This window comes from Antrostomus carolinensis, unplaced genomic scaffold (assembly GCF_000700745.2).
Source record: "Antrostomus carolinensis isolate BGI_N321 unplaced genomic scaffold, ASM70074v2 scaffold34893, whole genome shotgun sequence".
Taxonomy (NCBI): domain Eukaryota; kingdom Metazoa; phylum Chordata; class Aves; order Caprimulgiformes; family Caprimulgidae; genus Antrostomus; species Antrostomus carolinensis.
In genome coordinates, this window is record NW_010303728.1 from 19,070 (window position 1) to 33,095 (window position 14,026).

A 14,026-nucleotide genomic window follows, 5' to 3' on the forward strand; every position below is an offset into this window, starting at 1 on the left:
TGAAATTAAGAACAATAACAGTGCCATTCTGGCACTGGATTTTAAGAAGAAACTGAACTGCTTTGCAATTTATCTATTTTCTCCCTCTCTTTACACTAATCTCATTAAGGTGATAAGCAGTCTCATGAGAACAAGTGAAACCTACCTTTGATAGTAAATATCAATTTGCAGGTAAAGCCTGCATTTTCATCAGATCCAGCTTGGGGTAATTGCAGCATTCCTTTTGGATAAGTTTACTTCCAAAAAAACAAGTAATTAAATCTGTAAACACTTATTTAAAAAAATATATAAATATAGACTGGCCAAGCATATATATATCTGCACGATTCATTTTCTAATTTCCACATGAATTAAAACTACCTCACATGATAGGAACTAGCAGGGTATATTCAAAGTATTCCTGAAAGCAAAATCCAGAAATATCCTTACCATTAAATCCAGTTTGTGGTTAATTGCCAGTGCAGAGTGTTCCAGAGCCTTGAAAACAGATGCATAGCAATCACTTAGTTTTGTGTACTTGCCAACGAGAGCTATGGAACACACCTTCAGCAGCCTTTCATATCTGACAAAAACAAGTTTTTCAGTTATCACACCAATTTTCACAAATAAAACATTTTAAGAGTGTTTGTTTTTTCTTTAACTTCACAAAATATCTTCTAAAATTTCAAAACTGACAACGGTTTTAAACTCAGACCATTCACAGGTCTTGATCAGCAGCATGCTACTGATCCCAGTCCAGTCTAGTGACTTCACAGCAGCTAAAAATCTAGCTTGAGTTAAAACACTTCTAGAAAAAGCAGCAGGAGTTAGAATACCTGTCAGCCATTTTCTTCCATTTCATTAGAAGATCACTTGGCTGGTCATCAATAGGTAAATTTAACCTTTGTTTAAAATACTTAATGATGCCTTGCTCCTCCAACAGGATTGGTACTCGATAAGTGGAAGAAACATCATGGATAAATATCACCTAACAAAAGAAAAAAAACATCCAACATAACATAAACACTTACCTAAATTTTTTCACAGGAAACATACATTTTATGTTTTGTATGCTACATGTGTGTTGTATTCTACATACATTCTAATTTTTAAATACTTTTCTTTTGAATGAGCAAGGCAGCACAGCCAATATTTAAAATTCCACTAAATCTACGTGGAAGAAGTTACTCAAAAGATAAAAATATGTTTGACTTCATCGCTCCATCATACAAAAATAGCACGTCAAGACAATCAACACATCAGTTTTAGTACAAACATCTAACCTCACAAACAGTCATGCTTGCTAACACTTCCTTCTCCCTCTCTCACAAACTTGAAGAATATTAAATGGGAAAGAAAGAACATAAATGGAATGTAACAAAACACACCCAATTAGGTTGTGATAAAGTCTCAGGAAGGCTTTTAACATTCCCTCCTGTAAAATCCTCATAGACAACCCGTTCATGTATGAGCAGACAGTGAGGAAAACCGGCAGAATGGTTGGGCCCAGAGGCTGATGATCAGCAGCACAGTCTAGTTGAAAGCCAGTAAATACTGGTGGACCCCAGGGGTCAGTACTGGGTCCAGTCCTGTTTAACACTGTCATTAATGACCTGGATGATGGGGCAGAACATACTTTCAGCAAGTTTTCAGGTGACACCAAAGTGGCAGGAGAGGTAGATAATGCCAGAGGGCCATGCTACCATCCTGCCAACAGGCAGGAGAAAGGGGCTGACAGGAACCTCATGAAGGTCAACTAAGGGAAGTGCAAAGTCCTGCATGGCCACACTGCACTCTACGTCCTCATCTGGAATCTTACTATAAAAAGCTTTTTCTTATGCATCTGCGGAGAGAGAGGTCAACACTGACACATATTTAAATTAACAGAATCACAGAATGTTTGAGGTTGAAAGGGACCTCTGAAGGTCATTTAGTCCAACCAGCCTGCTCAAGCAGGGACTCCTAGAGCACATGAACCAGGATTTTGTACAGGTGTTTTTTTAATATCTCCAGGGAGGGAGATTCCACAACCTCTCTATAGCATAACTGTTAGAATCTATTATCCCTTTAATATTATCTATTACATTGAAAAGTAAAATGCTCTCACTTGCAAAAATATTATATTATATTGATTTATCTAAATTAATATTTGAATAGCAATGGATTAATTAAAACTATTAAGGCCAAAAATCACATGTGAATTATAAAAGGATCTGTAACTACTCAGAAGATGTTCTAAGCATGTTTAAAGGCATGAATAGCCTATTACATACTACAGTAAGAGTGTTCATGTGGCTGCAATGACCTATGGACACAAGCAAAACCTCTAGCCTTAACCATACTTTCAGCCATTATTATAACCACCTGAGATGACTTACGGACAATAACCAACCATAGCATGAAACTGCACAGTTTTCACAACTATGACTAACCATAAACCATATATTCAAAATCTATTCCTTTTATTGACTTTTTACATAACTTGCACTTAAATTGCTAATGACAGTTTGACATAAAATTTAACAATATAAACTCCCAATATTTTTAAACTGTTATAGTGTACATGACAGTAAAAGAAAAAAAATGTAAAAACAATAAAATATTAATGAAACAGTCTGAGGTTGAAAACAGAAATGCACAGAAATATCTGTATGCTTTCCCACATACTTAAATAATGACGAATAAAATATTAAAGTACTGACCTGCTCAGGCTCCACATGACAAAACATGGATATCTTTTCCTTCACTGCCATTTCTATAGGTTTTGCACTTCTGCAGACTATCTGTCATAACAGAAGGAAAAATCTTAAATATTTACAAGGCAAACCAATAGAAGATCCTCAATACTGTTTATGGAGAAATTAATCTCTTTTGGAAATGCAGCACAAACAGATGTACCTTTTTTACCCCTTCCTCTCTTTTGGAGTTCTACAGCATATCATAGCTCACAAATATCTGCTAGCAAGGCAGAAGTAAATCAACCTCCTGCCCATATCGAGCCCCTTTTAGTAAGCTTTCTTTGGTATTCTCTGTGATACTGCTTCCTCATGTTCTCATTTCTTGTAGCTATCATTGTAATACTCTACCTAAAGTCTGGCAGCTCTGTAAGTATGAATAATATGATTAATCAAAAGAAATATTATCATCTTATCAGCTAAATTTAGAGCAATAATAGTTAGATAATATGCATGTTTTCTAGTATTTCAGTACTTCAGCATCTTTTTGTAATTTTTAATTTGTAAATCATGACAAAAACAAGCAGGCTGAAGATCAGAAAACTATTTCATAGTTTTGTGGGATTTTTTTCCTGGTGCAATTATTCTGCTATTATTTTGCTGATATATGTAAAACTTGGGAATTTAAGAAAACATTGATAATTTTTATCAATAAAGAAAATAAGCATGTGTTTTAGTGTTTGTTGCAAGGGATTTTTTTGCATTATGTAACTTCAGGCAACTAGCTCAAAATGCAGAACTGCTCTACCAATGTGCCTACTGAGTACTCAGTCTACTACCTTAAGTTATTTTGAATCCTGAAAGTATAACAAAAAGTAGAATGATCCTGTTAAAAGATTAACTCATTATTTTCCTCATCTTTCTAGCAAATGCAACTACTTAATGCACTAAGCCCTTTTTAGTTCAGAAACTTGTAGCTGATCTTTGATCACCTTGCTAGAATACAGCTTAGCTATACTGATAAAGTCTAATTAACTTCCCCTACTCTTGGAAGAAATTCTAGAAACAGAAGAACAATGGTAAGTACAAGGGAAAATTAGTGCTCATTCTAATAATAAAAAATAATTATAAAACAATTTGTATATTCTATTGAATTAAGCACAACTTATACTTAAAAACTGAGCACTGATTGAAGATATAATTCATCATAAACCTTGATAGTATGAGCACATGATTAATTCCACTGGGAAATCTATCATCCACCTTGCTGAGACAATTTTAAATTTAATGCAGTCACAAAAGCCAAAAACATCAGAATCAGCATGAAAATACGAAACTACAATAAGTGGCAGAGATGTATCTCAAAGAAACATAACACAAAGACGAGGAACAAGTCCATTGAATAGAGCAGCACTGACAAGCACATAATCAGTTTCAAAATGCTGTAATAAGAGTCCATTAAATCTGCAAATACACCATATTCATTAAGTGCTTAGAACACCCCATGGAGAACACAAAGGCTCCTGTACACGCACAGCTGAGACTGGCCCAGCATGTCACTTCAGGGAAGCCTGGGACCACTGGGAGGCAGCAGGTATTAAGAACAGGTCTAGCCAAGTTTAGATCAGGCAGCCTGACAGCACAGCTCCTGAAGGAAGCCCTCCTGACTGCTGTTCTAGGAGCTTCCCTGTGTGCTGTCTTGGTCTTGGGCTCCTGTCCAAGAGAGCAACCATTTAAAGATTTTCTTGATCCAATGCTTGAGCAACTTTATAACAGCACCAAGAGGCCATGCTCAGAGTGTAATCTCTACGCTTTAGTGGTCAACAGCAGCAGCTTAAAAAACAATTAAGAAAACCACAGCAAATAAAAAAAAGGTACTTCACTTCTGACAGTCTCCAAACTGCCCCAGGCAAGAACTCAAGATGTAAGAAAGTGACTAGATTAGTCTGTTTTCCTTTTACTCCTAACAGGTTTTTAAAAATTAATTGCGGGGGGGGAAAGGGCGGAGGGAAGTCAGGCACTGGCAGTCATCTTAAAGGCTTTCAAAAATCACATGCAACTTTCCATATGCAATTAGCACCTCAACAGGGATTTCAAAATTTAGGCCCTGAAGCTTGGAATACAAAGCAGAACTGCATTAATAGAAGTCTTTCCCTCCACAAGCTGATTACAGTTATCAGGTCACAACAACCTGAAGCCACCTAACACATTCTTCATGCACCCTATTTATAAAGCCATTTGTTTTCTACTTATAAACATGCTTTTTGGTAAACATAAAATGCAAGAGTTAAAAAAAAATTCAGAAAGAAGCACAACACAAAATTTAGTTCTGTGACTATCCTTTTAAGAATCATTTTTCCTTTTTAAGGATATAAATATTATAGAGAGCACTCACTATTCTTCCATTTCTGAGAAGGGCCAAGAAGCTTTTTCTCCCAGTGGACTTTTATAGGATTGGGAATGGGAAGTACTCAACAAGTTCCAGAATCAAGTAAGGAAAATGTTATTTGACTTAACAAGCAGCCTCACATGAAAGAGCAAAATTGTCCTTTTCTGTTCCTGAAGCAGTCCTAGAAACAAAGTGGGTCTTCAGCTGCACCAGCTGCAGCTCAGGAAGATATGAGCATAAGTTGAAACTGGGACTGTACCGGCGTTTGAAGCTATGCTATCAACACTTGACCAAGCAGATTAACAGCAGTGTCAGACAGGTATCACAACAGGGAGCTGCAATCTACTTATGTCTCCTCACTGCTTCCAAGGAAAGTGACAAGGAGGCAAACATTGTGTCCAGGGAATAAGCACATACTTGTTACTAGATATAAGGAGGAAGTTTTTTACAATGAGGATAGTGAAACACTGGACTGGACCAGGTTGCTCAGAGAGGTGGTAGAAGCCCCATTCCTGGAAACATTCAACATCCAAACTAGTCTATGAAAGAAACTCAGAAATTCTACTTTGAAGATTCACTCACATGTTTTATATTTCCAAACAGGAATCTTTTTAAAAGCTGTACTTCAAAGGCAGGATTTCTCCTTCTTAATCATGCATGAAAAGAAATCTGTGAATGGTGGAAGCCAGAGGCATTCTAGGTCTTCCCACAAAGTGAACTGAGACTTTATTTTTAGCAATATGGAATGGGGTTTTTTTGCAAAAATCCCTTTAGAATAACGTAGTTACAGTTCCAAGATTTTGCAAGAAGTTAGTTGTATTAAGTTAGCTTAGAGTGACTTTGAGTAATCTGATTTCCTGCAGCTCCAGTGAAGCTGTGCAGCATATATTCTGCTTTTCTGCTAAAATTCTTCTCTTTCATGGGAGACTAAGGCTTATTCTTTGAACACAGGTTATACAAACAGATGCATACAGGTTATACATATAGATGACCTATAAATAAAAATCTGCATTTATTGACTCACCAAATCTGGAGACAAGCCGAGACCCCTCAGTGCTCGAACGCTGTTCTGTGTTGGTTTTGTCTTCTGTTCACCAGTGGCGTTAGGCTGGAAAGAGATATTTTGAAAGCTTGAATCTACTAACACAACAGTTACAGGTTAAAAGATAAAAGACATTGCAAGTCATAATACTTGCAGGAAGTAAACATATCCAAACAGAGGCACAATATGCCAGAAACAGAAATGGCACCACTGTTAATAGTTATGTAAGAAATCCTGTGAAGAAACCACATGGCCCAAATTCAGGTCAGGTTTGTTGGGTTTTGTTTTTTTTTTTCTTTCAGAGAAAAAGCCTTCAATATAATTTACTCAGGTAGAAGAAGAATATTCCAAAAGCTGGTTTTACTAATAAATGCAAAATGTTCAACATAACATAAAGCCTTCAGTGACCAACTGTGGTAATAATCACATGTAGTAAACAATTCTGTTCTCAAATACACAGAATCAATCCTACCGATTGCTGATCAATCCTCTACTCCATAGCTGCAGTAGTTAATAATTCTCTTTTTATCTGTATAAGGTGCAACATCATCACCATTACTAATCTCTCCTTACCAAAATCTCCCCAGTGAATACTTACCTCTTAAAATAATGTGGTGGGTTGAACTCTGTGACCTCTCACAGAAGCCACCCCATGTCCCCCCCCACTCCCAAAGCCTTGCCACACAAACCCAATACAAATAATAAAACTGATTTGTGAATAAAATTTAGAGTTCAAATGGAAAAATACTTTTAGCCCTGTACTAAAAGTTGGTCTTGACTGGAAGACCACTGTACACCAAGGAATTAGTGGACCACTTAAGAGTTCACCTGAGGAGGCCCAGGCTTGTGCTGCACAAATCCCTTAGAGCTCATTCTAACCAAGGAGCCTCACCACCTGCTATTACATCACCTGCATGACCTTGCCTTTATCTAGGGATGCGGCAAGAAGTTCTCACATGAACATCCATTCTGTTTGACAGTAAAAATGATACAGTTGTTTCCTTGAAATAAAATTATCTAACAGTTCAAATGACCAAAAGGGGAAAATCTCTTCTACAGCCGTGGTCTGCCCAGCATGTTGCATGTCAGGACCATTCAACGCTCCACCACCTGGGGCTCTCACCTCCTGGAGGGACGTAAGATCATTTACACTCCTTATAGTGTTAGCTCTAACAAACAAAATTTTAAATGGCACCTTAGATAGTCTGAGTGTCTTTCTCACTGGGTCCATACTGTACCAGCATGTTCCATTGCAAAGCACAACTATATGTCGCCTTCTAGATAAATTAATGTTGATAAGGGTTTGGTTTTGGGGTGGGTTTTTTGTTGGTTTTTTGATGGGTTTTTTTGTAACTTAGAACATTAAAACAGATTCTCATATCAATAAATATTTATCTATCAAGGTCTTTATTTACCCCAGCGTGGGTTTCATATCTCTGTCTCTAAATCCCTAAAGCAAGAGAGAATTAATGGAAGAAGTAAACAAATATAAAGCCCAATACAGAGTAAAATCTATTTTATTAATTTTAATAGCTTACCTGTGGTACTAGACTAACATGGATATTACAGAAGTTCTCTCTTTTTGCTTTGAACTGAAACTGTCTAAATGCTTCAATAAATGGCATTCCTTCAATGTCTCCAATGGTTCCACCCAGCTGAAAAAGAGTGTCAGAAAGCAAAAACAAAAGAAAAAAAAAGGTCTATCTCTTACATATTCAACAAGTTTTCTGAAATTTTTATCTTAAAAAAACTGACAACTGAAATTTGCAGACATACTCTGCAACAAACCCTCAGCTATTCTGTTCATTTTGTTTCCTGTGGAAAACAAAACAATTCCCAGTTTTGTTATACTCACTTGACATCACAGACATAAGCTTCCCATGGGAAGATGTGTGGTGCTACTGAATAATACAGGCTTTCACACTGCCTTCAAAGTGGTGAAAAAGTAATCAATAGTTAAACTGATGTGAAGGTTCTTGGACAGAAAAACTTTATTTTCCTGTCTGTCAATTAATGAACAGTTGTGACCAACTGATACAGACAGTTAGCATAGCTCTCCAACATCAGTAAATGTCGTATGAACAACATGAAATAATATTTCACATTATAAAGGACTTTAAATATTTATTATCAAACCAAAACCCAAGACTAAGTCCACAATAGAACTTATTTATAAAGACAGAAATTAGATGTCTTCCAAAGATACAAAGAGCTGTAGTAGACTAAGCACTGAATAAAGCAGTGTTTAGCACATAAGTTGTATTTCAGAATTATCTTTCTGTGCCACCAAGTGGCTTTTGACAGAATTACATATTTGTGTTCACAGCATCAAAAAAATTCTGACAACTACGTTTGTATGCGACACACACATTCAGTCTAACTCCTTCAGGATTTTGCTATGGAAAAACATTACAATTATCCTTAAAGACATGAAGAAAACTATTTTTATAAGGGTGGACCTATAACAAAAAGAAAACCTTACATGGAGGAAACAAAATTAAGCCTGAAGCTAAAGGACTGACAAGCCCATCACTTACCAGTGTTCTTGTGCAACTTCTGTATTTACTGTTTTTACACTTGTTTTAAATTAAATGTTTTACTCTCACTGTGCACGTCATAAAAAAGATCTATAGCTATACCAATAAGTATATTCTAATCAAGGCAGATTCTTTTGCGTAAGAAATACTGGGTCACAAAGTTTATCACATTATGGATTACAGTGGTCGCTTCTGACATTAAATCTATGACACACTTCTGCCAAATTCTCAGGTATAATCTTTTTCTGTATTTTCCACTGCAACAGTAATACTAGCAATTACTGACTGCCTTCCCTCCAATTGTCTCAATGTCCCAGTAAGAATGGGTAAAACTCATTGTTTTCATTGTGCAGAACATCAGCAGGTTTAATGATTAACAAAGTTGTCTCCAAAGATCTTAAAAATAACACCAGAAAGTGAGAAACTAATTTATACAGTGTTTAAACACATTCCTTTAAATATGACCACGAGCAACAAGATGGACATTTGAAGCCATATGGAAAGTGTCTTCGTTTAGTCAACTACTCTATCACCCACTGACCCCTCCCCACCTGGAAAGGGGAACCGGGGAAAGGAAAGGAGACCAGTGGGTTGAAATGAAAACAGATTTAATGAAATAATAACAAAACCTAATCTTAATACTAATATAAAAAAAAAAAAACCCACAAAGTACAGGTCAGCTGCCCTGGCTTTCACTCCCCCTAGCCTCAGCACCTGGCTAACTCTAAACTGCTAGAGCCCTTGATCACTATGGAAACCCACATACCATGGCTGGCCACAAACTAAAACAAAGTATCTTATCAGCTTTGTTCTCACCAAACCAGGTGCTGCAGTCTTCTCAAAAATGCAGCTTTTCTGCCAGAGAATTGATTCTATGATTCTAACCAGGGCAGAAAGCTAGAATGTTACAGGCTCTCCTATTGACCACAGGAGATTTCGACTATCACACAAGTTTTCTCGAAACTATTAACAGTATAAAGCTTCAGTCAAATGTCTGTATCTTGGAACAGATACTTCACGTTACAGTAACTGTCTGCTTTAATTTTATAAATGAATAAACTTAAGCAGCTCAGTTTCAGCAGTGTTCTAGAAGGGATTCAGTCAAGTAAACAGAAGCTGTAGGGATAAGACCATGCCTATCATTCTCAGAACAAACCGAAGAAAATAAACACATTTCTCTGCATTGCTGCTCTCCATAAAACTTCAGTCTGACCTTTTTACAGTAAGTGGCAAAGAAAAAGTAAGCTAGTTCTTTGTGTTTGCTGTGAATATATATCCTAAAGGGTTCCATACTTACCTCAATTACACAGATTTGTGGTTCTTTTCTGTCATCATCCACCGGGACTTTTGCCTGATTCATTACCCATTCCTGAACTGCATCAGTGATGTGTGGAACAACTACAAGACAAAAGGGAAGGAGACAAGCATACCTTACTTTAGGTGCATATACCAGGTCTTGCATGCAAAAAGGGGAAAATGAGTAGAAAGTCAAAAGGAAACTACTAGCTCCTTTTTCTGTCCCTCCTTTCTTTGAACCAAGAAGCCCAACATCACAGGAATATTCCCGTATCTCTTGGGAAGGAGAAAGGAATAAGACGATGCAGCAAGGAGGAGCTTGTTCAAGCTGATCTCTCTTTTGTGAAGACTGAATGAACTAGTATCACACAGAATTAAAAATATCACCTTGAACTGTTTTTCCCAGGTAATCACCATGTCTTTCTTTATTAATGACATGCTGATATATCTTTCCAGTGGTGATGTTGTTATCTTTATAGAGATTGATGTCCAAAAATCTCTCATAATTTCCCAAATCTAAGTCAACTTCTCCACCATCATTCAACACAAAAACTTCACCTGAAAAAAGGAAGTGAAAATAGACAGAAAAGCAATAAAATAATCAGAAATTATGAAACACACAGCAGGAAAAAAAAAAACATCTTAAAATTGAATAAATGGCTTTTTTTAAATGACATATCATAACAACATATCAATAAAGCACATGCTGCAACTCAATCTGAGTTGTCATTCTGTGTGACTAAATGTCATTACTTTTACATCAAATGCCTATCCCTCAGTCACATATAGTATTGCAAATAAATGTAAGTTATACTGCCAAAGTATTTAAGTGACTTCAAAATATTTATCCAGCATTTCAACAGCATGCTGCAACCCTTGATCAGAAAAAACATCTCCAGAAATCATAAATTAACAATAAATAAAACATTCATTTCCACATGGGAGCCAAAAACTGCTTTTATAAGCATGAATTATTACACATGTTCAAAGTGCTTCACTACAAATTCCAGTTGTTTGTATCTATTTTAATGATTAAGGCTTGGATCAGGAGTAAAGTTATGATGAACATAACTGCTTCTTCAAATATGATCACTGTTCCTTATTCTGTTGTTTCATCTTGTGCATTTGGTTCACTATGTCCAAAGCGAGGGTTATTGCTGACCCTGCAAAATCTCATTAAAATATCCTCCAAGGTCAGACGTTTCTTAGATCTCTAAAGAGTCTCTAAATTCTGAATCTAGTCAATTTCTGAAAGAATTAAAGTTGATAGATCTTGAGGTAAGGGTGGAAAGCTCTTCAGAAAAGCCATAAAATGTTTTACCATGACCCAATGAATCAGCAGCTAAACAAGTTACTAACGCACAAGAAAAAAAAAAAAGCAATGCCCCTGAAAGCACAGCGTGGACCACAGAAATATATATCCCACCAGGATACAACACTCCTCCTCAACAAACAGTTTAACAAACACACCACAATGTGTACAACAGAGTGGAAGATTCATGCCTGATTCTGTGAGGCACTGAGAACCTCCTCTGCACTAAGTTATCATTTAAGCCAACAGAAACAGAGTGGAACCAACATTTCTCATAAGCAGGCCTTGGAAGAATAACAAAATATATTATTAAAAAAAACCTCCTTAGATATCATAGAATTAAAATCCTTTGACTCAATCTCATTTCTGCCAAAATCTTAACAAAAGAGGTTTGCCATCCTGGCATGTGTGAATTTCTACACACCACCCCGAAAGCCAGTGTTTTCTTCACAAGCTGCAAGAAACTCTTAAGCAAACAGAGGGAAAAAACAAAACAAAACACAACTTGGGAATGACATGCTGCAGCATCCCTTCTCCCCTGCACCTGATCCAGGGGAGGAACACATCCTCACAAACTCAAGTCATCACAGGAGTCTTACCACCAAAGGTAAAGGCAGAACTTCCCGGTCAACTGCTTAAGTAGCACCAGATACACTTTTGAAAGTGTGAGACTACTGGATTAGTTAAATTTGGCTTTCTGAGAGAGGTCTCATACGCTGTGCTCTTCCTCCACTTAAAAAGCAAAGTGGTCTTTTTTCACTGTTTTTAATAAATGTACGAGTAACAAGCCAGACAGCTGAATGAACATTCAGTGTTACATATGCTGGCTTGTAGCTCATGAGCAATGTAGTCAATACAACCTACGTAGCTTGGAGAACTAACCAACCAAACTAAGGATCTACTTTAAAACTATATTAGCTGGTTTTCTAAGCATCACTGATGGTTTTGACTAGATCCTCATTGACTAAAATGGGAACTTAATCTAACTCTCATGAAGACACTTACAGTAGAAGGCACTGACACCTAGAAAACAGCACTCACAACTGTTGAGGATTTTTTTTCAGGTAAGTTTAAGAGTACTATTCCAATTTTTTTTTTTTTTTATCAAGTTGAACTGAAGATAGCACTAAGTGAACAAGGCCTACAGCTAGGATTTCCCCAACAAAGTGGTATTTTATGGAAAGGAAGCATCTACTCACATGAGTGTCTTCAACAAACAGGTTTCTCCTCTATTTAGAGCAGACAATATCCTTGAGAACATATAGTAAGGAACAAATTTGCATTGCAAAACAGATTATGAAATAACTAACTAATAACTGCTACACTATTTAAAAAAAAACATTGCAAAACAGATTATGAAATAACTAATAACTGCTACACTATTTAAAAAAAAAGAAAACAAACACACAAAACCACCAGAACACCACATTACTGTGAATGCAATATTTATGCAATGAATATTTATGCAAAAGGAAGCAGCACTACCCTCCATACCATGTTCATATGGTGAAAAGGTTCCAGCATCTATGTTTATGTAAGGATCAATTTTGATTGCAGTGACACGTAGACCACATGATTTCAGTATGGTGCCAATGCTGCTTGCAATGATCCCTTTGCCAATGCCTGAGATGACACCACCAGTTACCAGGATGTACTTCATTGGAAAACCAGCACAAGCACACTGATCTTGAGCTGAAAATCTACAATGACAAAGATGTACAGCTGATTAATGCAAATTAATCCCAGGGAAGAACACAACCTCAATATGCAAAGAACCTAAGCTGAAATGATCTTCAGAAATAGATAACAATCTGCATTTTGAGATGTGGGAGTAGGATTCATCTTTCCCAGTTTATACAACAACATGTAAGCTGAGGACCTAAGGCCACTCCACAGTCAGTGGAAAAAACAGATACCACTTTGATATGTTGCCTTGTGGAGATGCCAAAGAGGCACCGTGCATCTGATGTATTCCTCTCCTGTGACAGGAAAAGCCAGCTAACTTTTAGAACCGCAAGTCAAGTAAGATGAATTTCACTACAGATTCTTTCTAAATTAAATAAGTTAATCATTTCACATGTGTTTTGAGAAGTTAGCTCAAAGGTTATTAATTGCTACATTAGCCAGAACACTCACATTCTCCACCCAGTAGCTTTACCTTCAAAAATAGTGACTACAGCTTCAAATATCTATTAAAATCAGAATGTTATACCATCCACTGTTTTTCAGCAGCTTTCACTTCTCCAGTTCACAGTGTATCAAGTATTTCACCAAGTCTTACAACATCCTACAGATCAATAGAACACGAGAGGAAAGAAAAACTGAACCAGTGTCCATATTTATACTGCAGTACATTACTGATGAAGAGCCTAGAGTAGTTTCTTCACATTCTTACCTATTCTTCCTCTCCAGGTAATTACTGAGAGAAAAAAAAAAAAAAAAAATCAGAAAAAGAATCACCTAGCATCTCTGGACTATGATGCAGAGTAGGAGTTGATGCTGTTCTAGAAAGCAACACTGTATTTGTTAAAGTTTTCAGATTTAGAGAAACATTTGATGCTATGACAAACATGAGCATCATGAATTCAGAACAGCAACCATGGAGAGAGCAGCTCTGAGAGCTACAGCATGTGGCCTTCAACATGGCCAAATTCTCAGAGTCTCTACCTCCTTGTCTAGAACATGAAACAAATGATTCTTCACAAGAAGGAACTGCAACTATGAGCACCCACAAACACTATGTCCTGAAGACATAAATATGGTAGTTAATGCATATCATGGTGCTGAAGCCTTGAT

The 14,026-nt window shown here is 36.7% G+C and overlaps 1 protein-coding gene across 1 annotated transcript in view; it reads right to left on the bottom strand.

Moving 5' to 3' along the window:
• The window catches only part of LOC104522043 (CTP synthase 2), a gene marked incomplete at its 3' end in the record, with an annotated part of 19,126 nt that extends 6,202 nt beyond the window's left edge, over window positions 1–12,924 (bottom strand). Inside the window, exons 1-8 of the mRNA XM_029084075.1 lie at window positions 12,725–12,924; window positions 10,306–10,476; window positions 9,920–10,020; window positions 7,624–7,740; window positions 6,068–6,151; window positions 2,682–2,762; window positions 816–967; window positions 430–562 (exon numbers count right to left, since the gene is read on the bottom strand). Of these exons, the coding sequence (XP_028939908.1) occupies window positions 430–562; window positions 816–967; window positions 2,682–2,762; window positions 6,068–6,151; window positions 7,624–7,740; window positions 9,920–10,020; window positions 10,306–10,476; window positions 12,725–12,890 (1,005 nt within the window). The remainder of the gene's footprint in view (window positions 1–429; window positions 563–815; window positions 968–2,681; window positions 2,763–6,067; window positions 6,152–7,623; window positions 7,741–9,919; window positions 10,021–10,305; window positions 10,477–12,724) is intronic.
• Between the last annotated feature and the right edge of the window lie 1,102 nt (window positions 12,925–14,026).